General features: G+C 32.6%; 1 protein-coding gene across 2 annotated transcripts; it reads left to right on the forward strand.

Moving 5' to 3' along the window:
* Nucleotides 1-10120: 10120 nt before the first annotated feature.
* Nucleotides 10121-17612, forward strand: LOC114184841 (SNF2 domain-containing protein CLASSY 4-like). 2 transcript variants are annotated; one of them, XM_085673228.1, is made up of 6 exons: nucleotides 10121-10275; nucleotides 10457-10528; nucleotides 11296-11379; nucleotides 13187-14684; nucleotides 15036-15188; nucleotides 15546-17612. In XM_085673228.1, the coding sequence occupies exons 3-6, from the start codon at nucleotides 11306-11308 to the stop codon at nucleotides 17490-17492; spliced, it is 3672 nt and encodes a 1223-aa protein (XP_085529354.1). In that variant the 5' UTR covers nucleotides 10121-10275; nucleotides 10457-10528; nucleotides 11296-11305; the 3' UTR covers nucleotides 17493-17612. The 2 variants fall into 2 exon arrangements, with proteins under 2 accessions (XP_085529354.1, XP_027927983.2); XM_028072182.2 differs by lacking the exons at nucleotides 10121-10275; nucleotides 10457-10528; nucleotides 11296-11379 and having other exon boundaries at nucleotides 12893-14684.
* The last annotated feature ends 3086 nt before the right edge of the window (nucleotides 17613-20698 follow it).

Raw genomic sequence — 20698 nt, forward strand, 5'->3', positions numbered from 1 at the left:
TAAGCATTAAGGAAATAAACTATGAATGAACTATTTGATTCATTGAAGGTATATTACTCTAATGATTCAAATGCGGAATCAAGTTGCACAAAGTTTCCTTTTGTGAAGGTTGAAAAGAGCAGAACTCAAATCAAGTATGACCTCAATCACAAAAGGAAGAAAGATATCCTAAAACGCATTAGTTGATTCAGAATTAAAGTCTTGAAAAATGTGTTGAAGATTCAAAATGAAGAATCAAATTGAAGAATTGATCAAGTAATTCAATTTCAAGAAGATTGCAATGAAGAGTTGCAATTCAAAGTGTCAACGGCTAGCTGAAACAAAAATTATATAATGAATGCTAAGCCATGCGAGAAGAACACGAAAAGGAGAATAGACAAACAACAAAGTGTTGTAAATTTGTCATATCAATAATGTCTTAGAGAAATTGGGTTGAGACCTTGATTATTGTAATATTCTTCACTAAGTGAAGTTGTAACATGTGAGTTGTGTTGTACACTCCTGCTAAGAGAGTGTCAATCACTTATTTTTGTAATTGAGAGTTCTTGATCTCAAGGAAAGATTAAGAAAGATACTAAGAGAGGTTGATATTCAGTCGAATAAGAGCATTAGTGTGTTTGTGAGCCTAAGATCACAAGTTTTCTAACTAAAAGAATGTCCTAAGATGGGTACAAGATCAAGAAAACTCTTTTAGGTTGCAAACAAACACACTAATGCTCTTGCTCACAAACTAAAGGTTTGAGGATTACTAAGAGGTTGATATTATACTACTTTGTAATTGAAAGTTCTACCTTACTCTTTACATTAATTTTATTTGTCATAGTATATATGCACAAAATGATTCCAAACTGTCTACAAGCTCTATTCAACCCCCTTCTGGAGCCACATTGCACCAGCAAACTCTAGAGGATATCAGACTCAATCTTACAGTAGATATCAAATAGGATCTTTGTCCTATCCACTCTTGATCCACTTCAAGAGGATTTTGGTCTTTTCCATTCTTCAACTATACAAGAAGATGTCTAGCCTTATAAACTCTATACCAACAAACCCATAAAAACACTACTGGTTGGAAATAATTCCAAAACTAAAAAGAAATGGAACGAAGTTACCAAAGAAGAAACACACTAAGAACTCTTTTACACAACACAACCTTTGAGAATTCTTGAAATCTTTGATTGCATTTTGATCTCAAAAAACCTTTGTATATATCTCTTAGTGATTTTAAAAATTCTTACAAAGATTGAGAATGATACTCTTCAAAATAATCGATTAATACACCATGTATCGATTAAGCACACTGTAGCATCCCAATAGGATATTACGAATTTAAATAATAAAATAAAAAAATATTGATAAGAGTCATTTAATGAAACCTCCTTTCCCAAAAATGTGAGAAATTTAAAACTTTATTTCGTCAATATGAAATACCTCAAATTCAATATTATAAAACTTCATTACAATATCAAAGTTTAGAAGTATAAAGTATTACAATTTATTGAAACTCATAAAAACATAAAACTCTGATAAAAATTCTTCTCCCAAGACTAGCCCCGCTCCGACTCTATGCCTCACCAAATCCACCTGCAAAATCCTCTACTCATGTGTAACGCAATAAATGGTCATCGCCAAACACAAGCAGATAGGGTGAGCAAACAGAATAAAATATATGCATACAAAACATATAATTTAGATCACACCATGTCCCGTGTTCTACGTCTTCTGATGAGTACTTCAAGATGTTTTGTTGCCACACCTATCAACCACAACTGGTAGAGCACGTTCAGGAAATCATGGTACGGACCACACTCTGTAATGCCAGGTGGAGTTCCCAATACGAATAACATTCGTAACTTCCCAAGACTACCAAACTCGTTAGCTTATTACTAAGGATGACAATCTAACTGGACTCATCCGTACACGCCACAACATGCACACTCACACCGGCAACACTCGCCAACACGAGCCACAACTTAAGAGTTCCTCGTGTTCATCCACCATCCCGAGCCACAACTCAAGAGATGTCATTCTGAGCCATAACTCAAGGAATGCCACGTGCTTAACCCCTATCCCGAGTCACAACTCAAGGGATACGTTTCGAGCCACAACTCAAGGAATACCAGCAAGTCGACCTTTAAAGTATCACCAAGGCCTTGTAGACCACGCACCTCCAACGCAAGCAATTCAAGTTCTGCTGCAGCAATATGGCCTGACACTACACACGAGTTGCCAGACGCAACAGGCTTCCAGACCGCCTAGCGAGGGACACGTATCACCAAGCACCTTTGGTGCCACTACCTACAGGTGTCGCCAGGCGGAATGACCCTGACCACTAGGCGCCCCATATTCTAGAACCTCTCTGATTTGGAAACTATCGCCTGGCGGCCTAAAACTACCGCTAGGCGTTGTATCAGTACCTGCACAATATTGGTGTTTGGTAATCCCGAACAGATTCTGCTCCTCAATCCAAGCATCAAGACTCATGATATTTTTGACCAATTTATTTGAATCACTCTTCTAGTGGTTAACTTATTACGAAGGTTCCTACTTCCATTTAAGTTCAACCACCCAAGTCTACGAAAATTTAGCTTTCTTAAAGTTAACCTTATTCATCCCTGCTATGCCACAATCCACTCATTTTACTTATTCCTTAACCTTAGTTCTAGTCCTTACAATCATCCCTAACCCATTCCATGTCAACTCCTCCTAGATGGATCACAACTCCACTCACATTTCAAGTATTAGCTTTGTGTTTAATTCCCATTCACTGCTACCTAAGTGTTTACCAATACTTCACTCATAAATCTAAACTCAATCAAAGAACAGGTCAAGTTTCTGGACCTCCTTCACATAGCTTGTCCACATCCATAATTTACACTATATCACACTTTATATGAGCAAGTCTTAGAATAATTGATACCATCAAATTCTAAGTTTAAGCCAACTACTTTAATTTATGCATTAGGGTTCTATCATTAATTACCCAAAGATATCACCAAATCCATTCTTCTAGTTCCAATTAAGGCTGCAACAGAACCCAACCTAGTGCCTGCCATCACAACCACGTAGTATCACTGCCCCTGCGTTGGCGCCTGGCGATAAGCCTCGTGCCGCCAGGTGGTACTTATATTTCTAGGCAATTTTCCAGAATTTCAGCACCTGCGAAGACTCCCTAACAGTTCCCCACTACTCTCCTCTGCCTATCTTAGCTATTTTGCACATGAACATGGTAACAATGCTCCAATTATTCAATTTTAACAATCTCCAGCAACATTTTTTAGTGCAACTACGACCATTACACCCACTTCATCAAAAACCCCAATTTTGTCAACCCTAATATTCAAATATAGCTATTTTCATTTAATGCTCACGCGCCACCACGAAATTTCACAATTTATCATCTCCTTTTTATGAATTTATGATAACAACTCCATTTCCACTGATCAAAAATAGCTCAGAACCCAGAAAACATCAAAATCGAGACAACATGGCTCACGTCGCCTAGCGGGTCAATTACCACCGCCAGACCGTTCATAGGAAAACCCGGAAACTAGGTGGCGTGGCTTGCGTCGCCTAGCGGCTAGGGTTATGTCGTCAGGCAGTTCCTCTACAGGAACACATAATTGCATAGAAATGGGATGAGTCACCTGGCGGTAGTTCATCACCCGCTAGGAGGTTTCTGGAAAATTCCAGAAACACGAAGAATACATGAAATAAGCAGAGTATATGCATCCAATTCAACATACATTTCATGCAATTAACAACACGAAGTAAAAACGCAGGGTCCAGCTCCCCTAACCTGGTTTCCTTACTTAATCTTTGTTTCTTCCTTGCTCCCAATGGCTTGCCTTAGTTCTTCCAATTTAGCCTCTATGGTTAACCTCCTGCCCATTGTCAGCTAGGGTTTCTCTGCCTTTTCACCTTCATGCCAAAACTAATTTTAGCAAAAAGGAAGCTTAATTTGGGTCTAACAAGATTCAAACCCATGACCATGCCAATGTCAACTCAATGCACAACCATTCAACCAGTTCATGTTTCATGATAATTCTTAAAACTCTAAGTTTATATTATCATGCATCAAGATCAAACATATTATTAAAATAATAATAAATCAATAACACATAAATGACATACATAGGACTTGAACCCAAATCCTCTCACACAATCAAGTACTCTTAACCACTTCTACTAACACTATTCCACATCATATCAATCAATAACTAAGACCATAAAGGCTCCCACTACCCGCATTTATTAATTAATTAATTATTTAATTAATTAAATTTTACAGGTCTTACACACACTCCTCACTACTTGCAAAAACTAATTGAATCAATTAGAAAAAGAACATAATTTATTATATTACTAGGAACATTAAAACCTGAAAAATCATTTTGCTTGAATTTATTATCTCCTTACATAATCGATCATTTATTCTTAGAACCTCTCAAGAAAAAAATGAATTGATCATGTAATCGATTAAAAACACTAATTTTCATTTTTCACATTATTTTAATTTTCAGAAAATGTTGAACTCATTTTACCTCATTTTTATAGGTTGTGTGTTGTATTTTAGTGTTCTAACAAGTACCTTTGGTGAAAGACTCAAATACAAATAAAAAAAAACTGTATTAGGTATTGAATCTTCATTAGCATCTTTAAACATCACCAAAATATCATCTCTTGAAACTCTAGAGATTTTTATAAGTTGACATACAAGGGTGTCAAGATGGTTGTTGGTGCATAACAACTTTAGCATGTCTTTCAAGAGATCATTGATGAAGACATGTGATTTAAAAGATCTTCTTGATAAATGTAGGATGAAGACATTCTTTACAACATAGTAAACTAAGAAAGAGATATTTTGAAATATATGGTGTTAGCATAAGTTTGTGTCTTTATCATCTAATGAAGACTTCACTTATTAGACGAAGCAAAGCTAACAAGTTTTTTTTTGCACTTGTCAGATGAAACACTTTCGTCGTGTTTTAGAAAGCTTAATGTAATGATATTGGCAAGTGTACCAAATTGTACAAGTAATAAAGTGAAAAGTCTAGATATCATTTTTCCAAGAGACTTGTGCAACAATTGACAACTTTCTTGATTCCAACTCAATTAGACAAAAATTTCACAAAAACACAAATCAACTTACAAATATACTCAAATCCTATCCTTAAAGACTTTGGGACTATGATGGCTCATCAAAGTCCAATCCCTTGGATCATCAACAAGTGAAATCATGTATAAAGTTCAAGAATCTTAAGATTACTGATTGAGGTCGTACCCAACCAAATAAAATAGTTAAAATGGAGTACTAGGAGTTCACCCTAGGTTGTTTCCTAGTGGCCATCCTTTTCAATCGAAGGTTCTAACATAATACAAAAGGGTTTGCAAATTCAGAAAATGTAACGCAACAATATTAATGAAATAGTGATCAAAGAACCTGATCCTTGATTCCAATGCGGCTTATCCCAAGTTACCAAACTGATTACTATGATTAGGTTAACTCTCATTCCACTTGAATTTATCCAAATATCATTTTTCCAAGAGACTTGTGCAACAATTGACAACTCTCTCGATTCCAACTCAATTAGACAAAAATTTCACAAAAACAAAAGTCAACTTACAAATATACTCAAATCCTATCCCTAAAGACTTTAGGCCTATGATGGCTCATCAAAGTCCAATCCCTTGGATCATCAACAAGTGAAATCATGTATAAAGTTCAAGAATCTTAAGATTACTGATTGAGGTTGTACCCAACCAAATAAAATAGTTAAAATGGAGTACTAGGAGTTCACCCTAGGTTGTTTCCTAGTGGCCATCCTTTTCAATCGAAGGTTCTAACATAATAAGAAAGGGTTTGCAAATTCAGAAAATGTAACGCAACAATATTAATGAAATAGTGATCAAAGAACCTGATCCTTGATTCCAATGTGGCTTATCCTAAGTTACCAAATTGATTACTATGATTAGGTTAACTCTCATTCCACTTGAATTTATCCAATTAAGTAAAGATTAACATGAGTTCATCATGCAATTAAGCATGGATGTTCCTTATTCTCGGTTCAAGAGACATTTTCCAACACCTCAAGAATCACAATCAAGTCATGGGTGTTCAAATCACAACAAGCATTGAGCATAGAAATCAAAAACCAACATTGAATTGGAAAATCATATGTGTTAACCTCTTAAAATACCCAAGAAATAAGTTCATTACATCTAATCTCAAAAAAATAGGTTTAGCTCTCCATGGTGGAGAACCTAAGGCTTACAAAATTGAAGAATAGCGGAGAAATTGAAATCATAGATCAGAATCAAGTCCTCTCCCAAGGTTTTTGGTAGTTGTTCCACGCTCCAATATCGCCTCCCATTCACATCTCCATCTCCAATGTTTTGACCTATCTTCTTTCCTAGCACAAAAGAGGTAAAACCTCCATGGATGAAGATACAAACTTAAAGAGGAGAAGGGATAGGCTCCATGTAGCCCAAACAACATCCATAAGCCTCTCTCCAGCACCGCAGGTAATTTCTAGTATTGAAAACGTGGAAGATGATGAAACCCTTTGCAAACATGTTTAAATACAAAATTTTGCAATGGGCACTCCACCAGTGGAGAAAGGGCTTTCTGCCCCAGTTATTTTTCACATTTTGCCTCGGGTCTGGAACCGAGGCATATTGGGGCGAGGCCAAAAGGTACATCTTTTGGCCTCGGTTATCACCCGAAGCCATAGACCTAGTTTTTTGCCTCGGTCTTGGTAAGAACCGAGGCATATTCCTTTACTCGTCAGTTCCACAAGCTGGTCCATAATCAAATCTGATTCTCTGCAAATTAGAAGTTCTGAAGGAGTTCATCTACCATTGTTCTCATTCAATTTCAACACTGAGGTCTTCTCGCACACCAGAACAAACTCAGAAAAAACAAAAATACACATCTATGAATTCAAAGCAAACACAAAAAATTAAATGCTTAAACGAAGATACCTCCCAGAAACCAAAAACCAATAAAAAACACATTCAAAATCATACAACAGGGCATTCACTTCCCATCTCATTATTCAAAAAAATGCAGATGAACCTGTCCAAACAATACCAACAGTACCTATCAGAAGCTAGGGTTCAGGTGGAGGTTCACCAAAAATGGCAGAGGCAGGATGTCCAGCGCTCACGCTGCCGAACCAGTTCGGTGAGGAGTGGTGGTGGATGCCAGAGGCTGTGAATGGCAACGAGCGCAGCTTGCCGGTGATAGAAAAGTGTGGCGGCTCAGGGGCAAATCAAAACCCCTATTCGACGAGGTTTGGCGCGGACGCTGGAGCGCATGGTGGTGGCCGTGGCGGCGGGAGGCAACCTAGACTGACGAGGGTTTGGCGCGGACGCTATGGGTTGCGCTTTTGATGTAAGAAAGTGATGCTCCCCTCGAGTTAGTGTCGTCGTCGACCCCGTGTCCGCAACATCGCTCGCGCAAGGCACCAGGTAGAGGAGCTCCTCGGTGGCGCCTGACTTGCTGAGGAGGACGAAGGGGCGGAATTTCGAACAGAGGCGCTGCTGGCGCGGGGACTTGAACAGAGGCGCTGGTGCGAGGAGGAAGAAGGGTTCGCGAATTTCGAACCCTAAATAAACCCTATGGCTTCGGTTGTTAGAGGAACCGAAGCCATTGACCCCTTTTTGGCATCGGGTCTTCTTGGACCGAGGCCTATACCCTGACTTCCAGCCACTTTTTGGCTTCGGGTCCTACTGGACCGAGGCCTATACCCCTCTTTGGCACCGGTTTTGAGCGAACCGAGGCCTATACCCTATTTGGCTTCGGGTATTTGGAGAACCGAGGCCTAAAACTTGGCTCTAATTGCAAAAATGCCACCGCGCCATTATATGCTTCGGTTCCTGACCAACCGAAGCATATAAGGCGAGGTAAAATGGACATTCTGCACTAGTGCTCACTAGGAGAATTGGGCCAAACTAACTTGCCCTAGAAAATGTACTTAAATAAATTGTAACTGAATAATAATCCTTGATATATTCTTCAATGTTATAGGATTTTTACTTATCTACAAAATATTTCACAAATAAAATCCAAAATTTTTTTCCAAAATTATCTAATAAAAGATAAAATACTTATCTTTTCTAAAACTATTTAATAAATCTTAAATTGTCTAGTAAAAGATAAAATACTTATCGTTTCTAAAATTATTTAATAAATCCTTAATTATTTTAAAAAGATAATACTAAAAATACTAAGATAAAAATAAACATAATCAAATACATACATGATAATGTCAATTATGTCAAATGAAACACACTCATAATTTATATATTATTGTTAGAACACTCGCAAAAAATTAAAAAGGATCCTTTTTTACTCTTCTCAAACAACTTCATTTATATAAAGGGTATGACCTAAACGATCACAGATTTGCTAACTGAAAGAACGTCCTAAGATGAGTAGAAGATTAAGAAAACTCTTTTAGGTTGCTAACGAACACACTAATGCTCTTGCTCACAAACTAACGGTTTGAGGATTACTATTACAAGAGCATTCAAAGCTTTTTAACAAAAATGTTTACAAGTATCATCTGATTATACAACATCAAATTATATGTCAAAAGTCTAATAAAAGCAACGTTCAAAAGGTTCTTCCTTCTCAAGTAAGTGTAGGTTAAGTATCATGTAATACACTAGATTATGAAGAGAAAGACTAGTTATTGTTGGCTCTTTAGATAACACATAGTATGTCCAATCACTGACCAATGAGTAAAGTTCCACTAGGTAGACTATTGCTGTAAAGTACAAATGATTATTCTTTTAGATTGTAACTACTCTAACAAGCCACCTTTGACTTAACAGAAGTATTTTTTACATAACAAACCACTCTTGCCTTGAGAAAATAAATGTTGTTGTGATTAATAGATCATTGGTTTTGCTAACTAAAGAGAGGTAATGTCTTTTGACATTTACAAGGTTAAATTCTCTCTGTAAATTTGCGAAATGATGGTAATCTAAGTAACCAACATAATGTTTTCTTAACCACGGGTAATCATTTATCATTCAAAAATATACTTTTATTTAAGGGTGAACAAAATTAACTAAGCTATATTGCACTATTAAAAATTATAGTTAACAACAAAATAGTTCACTTGAACTAAACTAAACCGAAATGTAATTCACTCAAAATTAAACTATTTTTTGTTCTACCAAATTACATTAAACTTAACTGCATTGAATTGTCTTGAATTACACTAAACTATTTTTTGTTGTACCATTTTTTCTATCAATTTTTATTTTTTCAATCACTTTATAAGAAGTTTGGTTCTCTACCATTCGAAGTTGCATAGCTAAAATTGTTATAAAAAGTTCTACCTAAAATTAATATAACAATTTTTATAACAAAAGGAAAGGAAATATGAAACGAAGAGTAAAAGAAAAAAAATGCAAATAGGTGTAATAAATATTTAATAAAAATACTATTAGTGCTAATTAAATTGTTTTACAAAAACACATCTACCAGTCAATATAAAAGCTACAGAGGTACTGGATTCATGATTTAACTTATATAAGATAAGATGTGATTCAAGAAGAATAGAAAAATAAGAGTTATAGTTCAATATTTATTTTAAATAATTCAATTTTTTTAATATAATATAGTGCAATTAACTATAGTTCAGTGCAATTAAATTAATTTTTTCCATCCCTACTTTAATTATTAAAATCATAATAAATAAATATTTTTTTTTATTCACTGTAGAGGATTTCTTTTTCTTCTTCTTGACACTCAAGAATTTATTTAGGAAATAAAATTTGTTGTTTACTAATTTTTTCCATATTTTAATTAAACTTTTCTAAACAATATGATGAAAGAATATATATATATATATATATATATATATATATATATATATATATATATATATATATATATATATATATAACACAAACTGAGAATGGACTTTTTTTTTTCTCTCGGCAGGAAGATTTTTGTTGGGTCTAGAGATCTCATACATTTGCTTTTAATATTTTTGGAGATTCAAATGTGAAAATTTTAAGATAATATTTATTAAGTTTAATTAATATTTTGATTTAATATTTTTGGGTTTATTGTAAAACCTTATTCTTTTAAACACACAAAATTCCCCCTCTGAACCAACTCATTTCTCTTCTCCATTTCAACCTTCTTTCCTCCTGTTCTCACTCGATCTTCAACCTTTTTTTTATTGGAGGCCGTTCTTGGAAGCACTGAGGAGTCATCTATCTTGTCCACTTATCAAAACCTTGGTTAGTAGGGTAAGTTGTGTTCATCTCAATTATAAGGAGGGAAATCAAATTGTTTTCTATTTTTCTACAAATTCTTTTTTTGGTGTGCATAGGAGTGTTGTTCCTCCTATGAATTCTCTGAGTTGTGGTGAACACATACATGCCTTTGGATCGCTATTCTAATCATCTGTTGGTTTTTCGTTGTTTTTAGGGTGAAGGGAGGGTTCCTAAGAGCACAATCTGTCTTATGAAGTTCTTAGCAAATGTAAATTGGTATTTTGAGGTAAGAGAAGCTAGATTTCTTTAAAATTTCGAAAATGAATTGTTTGTGTTGGTCATTAATTGCGTCTTGGTGGGTTGAATTGATGCGTATATTGGATTGGAGTGCTTTGTGTTTCGTGTTTGGTTTTAATGTTTTGCATGCTTAGAGTAGGTAAAAATTTGCTATTCTAACTTAAGCAAAAGCAGTCAAGCGAGAAAAATCTAGCTTAAGTGAAAATAGCAGAATTTCACTTTGCTCTCTGTTTCGAGTTTTGAGAGCCTTTGTTGCCTAAGCAAGAATTTTTAGCTCAAGCGAGAAAACCACTAGAACTCTTTGTCTCTGTTTAATTTTTAGCTCAAGCAAGAATTTCTAGCTTAAGCGAGAGTCCTTGTCAGCTCAAGCTAGAATTTCTAGCTCAAGCGAGAATTTCTAGCTCAAGCAAGAATGCTGTAAAATTCTTAAATCCTTATTTTTTTAATGTGACTGACTGAGTTAATTTTAAAAGCATGTTGTATGAAGCTATTGAGACTTGACTTGATGTCTTTAGCATGAGATATGAGTTATTCTGAGATAACATATGAAATATGTGAGAGTTTCATGGAGAATTTTCTTTGGTGGTAATATAGTGTAATGATTTATGGATTCAAGTAAGGTTACATTCTGACACTCTAATGATCATTCAAACTTACATAGAGTAGAATGGTTCATGTGGTGAAAGTAGTAAGAGGTCCTAGTTTACGATATGATAATGACATTAGATGATCATGGATTAACCTTCTGTGTGGTAGGGTGAAACCAATGGCTTTGCAGAGCAGTAGAGACCACCACAAGTGCAAGTTTTTAGTAAATCTGATTTCATTACATGTATACAGGTAATTGAGTTAATGGGTCTTTTGTGTTTGGTAATACATGTTTATTGTGTTTAAAATGGATTGATCTTTATTTGCTCATTTAATTTCATTAGCTTACCTTTCTCCTTATGTTTATGTTTTCTTGTTGTCTGTTCTTTTGCAATGATCACTAAAATTGGTGTGAGCAGATGAGGAGATACTTGTTGATCCTGATAAGGTGGAAGGAGATGTTGCTGTCTAGATTAGATGTTTTGACTAATTATCTTCTTTGAGCATCCTTTTGAAGGACTTTTCTTATGTTTTTCTCGTGCTCTATTTGAGTAACTTTTAAGAAACTCTTTTATATATATTTGAATAACTGTAATAGTTAATCTTGTAACCTTCTTCTGATGTATTCATATATGATGTTTTATTTAATGAAAAGTGATTTTTAATTTATGTTGTCCTCTATTAAATTTTTAGTTTATTTATTTATTTATTTTTTCTTCTTCCACCACCACCTTCTACCATATGTTGAAAAATATTATGATATTGGATAACATGAAATAGTTGTATTATTTGACTGTACACATTTAAGCTTTGTATGTTTTTATAATAGTTTATTGAATAATTTAAAATAATTAACTCCTAATATAAAAATTGAAACAAATGTGGTGTTACTAAGTCTATACTATAATAAAACTACCTGATTTTTTTAATCATTTTATTTTGTTAGGTGTCCTAATTTTATTATCTTTTTTAACAATTATGTAGAATGATTTATTTTATTGAATTACTTGAACATAGTACTTGAATTTAAATATTTTTTCTCAAATGTTAGTAATCACTGTCACTTAATTTCATTTTATTTTAATTATTTTTTTATTTATACCTATTTTTTAATTATTTTAATTCTATATTTTTATGATGGAAATGCATATTTAACTTAAATCATTATGTTGAAAATATTACAATAACTTTAATTCAATTTCTTTTATCATTTTTTTATATTATAATGCACAAATATGAACACTCTTTCTCTATATATAATTAAAAATATATTTAATTAATTCATAAATACGATATGTTTTTATTAAAACTTATTACATAATTAAAATTATATGTTTTGTTATAAAATTATACATAAAATAAAACATAAATAATATATATATATATATATATATATATATATATATATATATATATATATATATATATTCACTTAAACCCACAAATACTAAAAATATTTTTATAAATAAAATTAAATCATTTAAATTTATCATGAATATTTAAGGAATAATTATTTTATGAAAAATTTAAAATAACTTTCATGCAATTAATATATTTTAATTACTTGAAATTCAATTTTTGTCTGTCCTACAAATAGGTTTATTTCGGTTATTAAATTTTAAAGAATATTATATTTTTGTAAATATTAATTTTAAAGAATATTACAATTTTGTAAATATTTTGACAAATGTATTTTATATAAAAAATTTCCCAATATTAATTTTGAAGATATAAACTTAATAAGTCATTGGAGGAGTGTTGCATTACACGTTAGATATGTTCTTTCCTTCGGTCAATTCTCCTCGGTTCTGGGCGCCAAATTTACAACTTCCTAAGCCTTTTTCTCTGTTGACTCTCTCATAGTTTTTCTTTTTCAACACTTCAACCCATCATTACCATAAATATCCTTCATGCAGCAGGTTGTTCCTTCACCAAGAACCAAGAATAAAAAAAGGAGTGATTTTGGTTTGCAGAAAAAAGAAATATTAGAGAGAAATTTTCTTCTTGTTTTTCTTGTCTTTGCTGAACAAATGAATCCAGGGACTGCCATTGCTTGCAGGACGCGTTACAGGAGGAGAAAGTTGTTTGAGGATGCTTTAATAATGAGTCGGAAGAAGAAGAAGGCACGGGAACGTGAATCAATCTCCTCCAAGGGTGAAGATGGAAGTGGGAAAATGGAACCTGTGTCACCATTTTCTGTTGGTCTTTCAATGAACAGTGAAAGAGTATCATCCGAAAGTGGATTTCAGCCTTTGGGAGGACATGAGAACGACCCAATTGAAATCAGTGATGGTGACAATGGCAGTGAGACTGAAGAGGGGTTGAGGGAGTCTGAGAACGATATATTTTGTGTTGAAGTAGAAAAGAAGAGCGAAGAAGATGAAGGGTCTTTTGTGTTGGGTGATAAAGTTGTGAACTTTGACGATGATAACTGTGGTTGTGTATCTGACAAGCCGGATGTATTGACTATTGATGATGACGAGGAGGATGATCTGCTTTCGTCTTCAACTGATAGTGAGGATAAGGAGACGAGCGATGAAGATTTTCTGGTTGCTGATGATGATGATGGCTTTGAGACTGAAGGCTCGACGACCAGTGACGAGAGTAATGGTGATGATGGTCGTGGTGGTGATGATGTGAGGGGAGTTCAGAGGAAGATATTGAAGGGTATGGTGAGAAAGATGGAGAGTGATGCTGAAAGCAGTGAGATTCGTGAAAGAAAAGGTGAAAGAAAAGGTAATGAACAGGTAGATGTGGAGGAACTATGGAGGATGGCTGATTGTACTAGTGCGACCTCTAGTAAATCTGAGATTTATAAGAAGGAAGGACAACATGTAGCACATAAAGATGAAGAAAAGAGAGTGCAAAGTGTCATTGCAGATTCTGAAGTTTTTGGTGTTCACGTGAAAAATTCAGGTTGTTCTATGTCTTCTGAAGCACTGGAGCATATGAAGAAAAGTGATAGTGCGACATTGCAGAAACAGATAGGAGATCCAGCTGTGGTCGAGAAGAGTGGGAGAAATAAAAATATCAATGTTGACTTGGTAGATATTGATGATATTAAAAGAAAAGGGAATCAACAAAACAAAGGAACAGGTTTGAGAAGTGTTTCTTTTCGTCCCAAAAACCAAGCGAAGATAGGAGATTCGGCTAAAATTGTAATGGAAAAGGACAAGGAAGGGGAACCAAAATATTGGTTTCATAGCAATAACCGTAAGAAGGACGGGGACGGAGCAGTGGATGATGAAACTGGTGACAAAGAGTTGTATGAAGTAACAAGGATGCCATCCACGTTGAAAAACAAATGTTATCAAATTTTTACTGAATGTTTTATGGGCAAGAATGATTCTGTTAAGGATAATTCATATAAGTTGGATGAAAAGGATGATGTTGTTGCTGAGGGTGAGACTCAGGCATTAGTTTCCAGGGAGCCAACCCCTTTGAATTGTTCTTTTATGAACGAAGAAGAACCTGTTGAAAAATCAGAGGAAGATGAGTTAGATATGTTGTGGGCTGAAATGGACATGTTGCTTCGAGCTGAAGAAATTGGGACCCAGGTAAATCTCTTTTCCTAGCTGAAAGGCTAAAGAAAAGTATATAAATGATGTTAAGAACCTAAATTTTAAGTTAGTATTTTTATATACATTTGTGGTGCTTTAGAAATATGATAGTGGTGGGGTCATAGCATGTGATTTTGAATATTTGAGTTCGGTCTTGAATTCTTCATGAATTCATATATGTTTGAACAAAATGTTATTTGTATGAGAGGAGAAGTGTGTTTGGTTTGTGTATTTCTCATGCTCCAATGCACGTTGAACAAAATTTCACTCTCACATTGCATTCATGATCAACAATACAAAGCAAACACACCCAAAGTTAGTTACTAACTTTGTATATTTTAATTTCAGGTTAATAATATGGGGACAAATGAAGCAACAGAAAACGGAGAAAGTTCAGCCCCGAAGTGCAAGCATGACACCATCTTTAATGAGCAGATTGGGATATATTGTAGATGGTGTGGTTGGACCGTCACTGAAATCAAATATATCACACCACCATTTGTAAGCACGGTTTGGATTTGATGATTATTTATAGAAAACTAATTTCATTACATTAGGATGTTAAGTAGACTTTGTTATTGCCATTTTTTGTCATAGTATCTTTTCACTTCCATAGGCAAAAAGGCTGATATGTGTCATCATCCGTTGAACAATGATGCACCACTATTAAGTATTTATGAGTTTTTTTCTTCTGTGAAAAAGAAAAAACTGGGATTAACTGCTGCAGAGGAAACCACAGGGCTTAAATAAGTTTTTGCTACTTTGTTTTTGTTCTGATTGATGTCATGCTTAATGAAATCTGTAGGTTGATAAAAATTACTGATGTAGGTGTCATTTTTTGGGTGGTGCTTAATGCAGGTGGATTCTGAAAGATATGGTGGTAGAATGGCGTCATCTAGTGAAGGGAAAACCTCACTATTGGATGGGGCTATGTTGAATGAGTCTGGTGATGATGACTCGGAGGTCATTTGGTCTCAGAAAGAAGGCACAGTTTGGGACCTTATTCCTGACATCAAACAGAGCTTGTATCCTCATCAACAAGAAGGGTTTGAGTTTATTTGGAGAAACTTGGCAGGAACTATTGACCTTGCCAAATTGAAGAGTGTTGACCCTTGCAATGAAGGAGGCTGCATTATTTCTCATGCTCCTGGAACAGGAAAGACTAGGTTGACCATGGTGTTTCTTCAGTCATATTTGCAATTGTTTCCAAAGTGTCTACCTGTTATCATTGCTCCTTCCAGCATATTGCTTACCTGGGAAGACGAGCTGAGAAAGTGGAAACTAGGAATTCCATTCCATAACTTGAACAGTGCTGAATTATCAGGGAACGAACAACTCATCAGTGAAGTTGATTGGTATGGTAACCAGAGGCAGAATAAGGATGCCATAAGGATGGTGAAATTGTGTTCATGGTACAAAGAAAAGAGCATTCTACTAATCAGCTACAATTTGTATGAGAAGCTAGCAGGGGCCACTTCTGTAGGTGGTGGGGGAAAAGATAAGAATAATAAAAAGTTCGGGAAAAAGAAACGTGCAAAGACAAGGGAGTACATTGAAAGTGGAATGGGAAAGGTTCTGCGTGACTATCCTGGTTTGCTAGTACTTGACGAAGGACACACTCCTCGGAACCAGAATAGTTATATTTGGAAGGTTCTTTCTGAAAGTAGAACTCAGAAGAGAATTCTTCTCTCAGGGACTCCTTTCCAGAACAACTTTTTGGAACTTTACAATATTTTGTGCTTGATGAAACCATCCTTTCCTGACAGCATCCCACAAGAACTCAAGAAGTTTTGCCAAAGTAGACTAATGCAAGGAGGAAAAGCTTCGAAAGAAATGAATTGGGAACATGTTTCTTCTGGAAATCCAGCTGATGTAAAAATAAACCAGCTAAAATTGCTGATGAACCCCTTTGTTCATGTTCACAAAGGTAGCATTCTTGAGAAGAACCTTCCTGGGTTGAGAGAATGTGTGTTGGTTCTGAAGCCAGACATTTTGCAGCAAGAAACTCTAGAGAGCATTGAATGCTCTCAAAACGTACTAAACTTTGAACACAAGTTGGCCTTGGTCTCAGTCCATCCATCCCTTTTCCTCAGCTGCTCCTTGTCAGAAAAAGAAGAATCTATTATTGACAAGGATAGGTTGGAAAAAATTAGACTGAACCCTTATGCAGGGGTGAAAACCAAGTTTCTGATCGAGTTTATAAGACTATGCGATGCAGTTAATGAGAAAGTCCTTGTTTTCAGCCAATTCATTGATACTTTAGACTTAATCAAGGAGCAGCTGGAGTCTGCATTGAATTGGACTGTGGGGATGGAAGTGTTATATATGTATGGCAGGCTTGACCAAAAGCAGAAACAGTCCCTCATTTATAGTTTCAATGATGCAAATAGCCGAGCAAAGGTGTTACTTGCTTCTATAAAAGCATCCTCTGAAGGCATTAACTTAGTTGGAGCTTCAAGGGTGGTGCTTCTTGATGTTGTTTGGAATCCCTCGGTGGAAAGGCAAGCTATTTGCCGAGCATATAGACTTGGACAGAAGAAAGTTGTTTTTACTTATCATCTTCTTGCCCAGGACACCCCTGAATGCACCAAATATTGCAAACAAGCTGAAAAGAACCGATTATCTGAACTGGTTTTCTCAAATAAAAATGCTGAAAGCGATAAGCTCAAGAGTAGTGGAGTAATGCTTGAGGATTTTGAGGATAGAGTTCTTGATGTCATGGTTCAGCATGAAAAACTCAAGGATATGATTGGTGAATGTCTAATTCAACCTAGGAAGAGAGATTTGGAGATCTTGGGTCCCTGATCCTTTGATTGTTGGAACTTTGTTAAGTTAAGATACGATTGACTCATGTTTTTTGTTTGACTGTAAAATTTTAGCAACACCTATATTAATGTTTAATACCAAAGTTTATTATTGGCTCCATTGTTTGATTATGTTTGTCGCACAATTCATATCCAGAATCTTTTAGTGTGTGATGTTTGAATTTTTAACCTTCTAACAACGCCTTATCTTGGTTATCAACTAAAGTCCAAGCCATCACAGGGTTCTGATGCAGGAAGTTGCCCATTTATTCTAGCTTTCTCCTTCTTCTCTTACTCCTTCGTAATCATCTTTAGTTTTTCATTGAGGCCACAACAATCAAGAGATTAAAAATTTTGAGGTTTCAAATGAGGTATTTTGTCAATGAAGTGATTGGCGTAAGCAACCAACCATGCATCATTTGTAATCTTTCTGACCTTCAATTTGACTTCAAAAAAAGGAGTTTATCACCTGTTGTTCTATCAAAATTAATATTTTTTATTATCTTATTATAGTACAATTAAACTTTTTATAGGTTAGACTATGTAACACCTTTGAATTTCACATCGATTCTTACTAAGTAATTTTTAGTGTCTACTGGTAATTAACTTCCAAGAGTGATGTTTTGAATTCCCGTTAAAAAATTAATAAAAATTAGAAAATTCAAAATTGAATTGAAACTCGTTTGAGAATATTTTCCTATTTCCTCGTTTGTCAAGGAAATTTGTCTATTTCAAATGTCATGACTACAATTTTTGTAAGAAAAATAAAAGAAACGTATTGTTAGGATCGAAGATATTTTTTATTAGTTTTCCAATTAAGAATTAGAACTTCTACAATAAAACAATATTTGACAATCATAAATTCATTTCGTTTATCTTTTCTTTTCTTCTATAATGTTTTTCTTGAATTTTCTTTTCCTTCAATTTATTTTTCTTTTATTTGTTTTTACTCTCAACTCAACTCATTTCCTTTCATTTCTTTTTATCTTTTAACTCCTTCAATTTATTTTCCTCTCACTTCCTACGGTTTAATTTCCTTTTCTCTTAACTTCGATTTTGTTTCTTTTCATTCACTAATTTCCATTTTTATGTTTCTTTTTCTTCATATATTTTATAATACTTATGAAACTTTATTGCATGTATTGTTTCTTTTCTTTCCTTCCTTTTTTTTCTTGAAATTCCCTTGAAGGATTTATAATTAAAGAATTAGGAAGAGCTAATTTGTACAGAATCAAAGTTTTCTAATAATATATTAGAGGTTGTTATGTTTGTATAGTAGAAATTATTTGGGAGAATAAGTTCATTTTTAATTTTTGGAAACAATTATGGTTTTAAAAAACATAAAAATTGTAATAAATTAAAAGATTAATGGATTGCTTAAACTAAGAAATGATTATTATAGTAGTATACTGATTTAAAATACTATGAACAGAAATTTTTGTGTTTAAAAAATAGTAACAGTACATTATTAATTAATTTTAATTCATTTGTACACAATATTTTTTTTATAGTCTGGGTATCTTACTGTTAACATTTATTGTACATAGCAGCTAGTATAAATTTAAAATTTGATGGTCAAATATGTTTGCATCTTGTATATATTATGTATATCTATACCATTATATAGTTTACATAATTCTTTTTAATTTTATCTCTTTAAGTAACTTTAGTTTTTAATCTAAAATATTTATCTTATCATTTTTACTCTTCAATCAACTATTAATTTAAATTTAATTTATTTTAAATTTCAATAATTATTTATTATTTTATTCTTTCAAATAATTATTTGTTTATTTCAAGTTGAGTTAATCTATAACTATATAGAAAGAAACTTTCCTCTTTTGTCCATATTTTACAATTTCAATTTTATTCTTTACAGAATAATTAATTGTTAAATTTTAAAAAAATTAATAATTATTTTTACCTATTTTATATAAAATTGTATCTTCTCTCGTTTTTTATTTCTATCACCAACATTTACTTTCTCATATTTTTTCCATTAATCTCACTTTTTTTTAGTAAATATAAATTAATTTTATTTATTAATTTAATAACATTATAATATTTGTAATCGTCTACTAATATAATATCATACATATTTAACAAATCATACACACATGCACATCTATTTTAGTAATATATAATAATATTTTTTAAATTTAATTTTCCTTATAATATATATTCTTTGTATCCGTACTATATTCTTCTAATGATATTTAATATTTAAAAATAAAATTATTTACTTATTATATATATATATATAATACAATTTATTATATTTGTTAATTACTTATTTATAGTTGAAAATTTTAAATATATTTGTAATTTTTCTTTTATTTCTTGTTTAAATTATTAGTTATGAATTGAAATTATTATTATTACAATAATTAATAATTAATAATATATAAATTAGTTTTAATGTATAACAAAAATATTTTTTTAATTCAGTTTTATTTTGAATGAAATTATTATTAAATACAAAATTATTATTTTCAATTTTATTATTTTTCTTAAAATTAAATTAAAAGCATTATTATATTTTTATTTTATTTTTTTGAAAATTTTAACTACAGTTTCCAATTTTATTTTATTTTCTGTTTAAATTATTAATTGTTAGTTGAAACTATTATTACGAGTATAATTAATAATTAGTAATATATAAATTAGTTTTAATCTATAAGAGAACATTATTTTTAATCCAGTTTTATTTCATTGAAATTAGTATTAAAGACATACGTATTATTTATAATATTGTTATACCTTTTTTCTCAAATTAAATTAAAAGTATTATTACAATTCGTTATATTAAATAATTACTTCTTTTCTGTTAAATATTTTAACTATATTTACAATATTTTCCTGCTAAAATTATTAATTATTAATTGAAATGATTATTATTAATATAACTTATATAATTAATAATATATAAATTAGTTTTAATAAGGAAATTAGTTTTAATTTAGTTTTGCTAACTAGTAAATCTTAAATCCTAAATTCTTACTAAACATTTTTAATCTAGTTTTTCAACTTTAAATTAGTATTTTACTTAACAATTCTATTATAACTAGATTTATTATTTTTATTTTATTCTTTATTTAAATTATTAATTGAAATGATTATTCTAATTATTATTTGTGTAATGAATAATTAGTAATATATAAATTAATTATATAATAAATTTACAATGTATAAAATATTTAAATACGT

The sequence above is a fragment of the Vigna unguiculata genome, chromosome 5 (assembly GCF_037176805.1).
Source record: "Vigna unguiculata cultivar grain cowpea cultivar isolate G323 ecotype 2 chromosome 5, ASM3717680v1, whole genome shotgun sequence".
Taxonomy (NCBI): domain Eukaryota; kingdom Viridiplantae; phylum Streptophyta; class Magnoliopsida; order Fabales; family Fabaceae; genus Vigna; species Vigna unguiculata.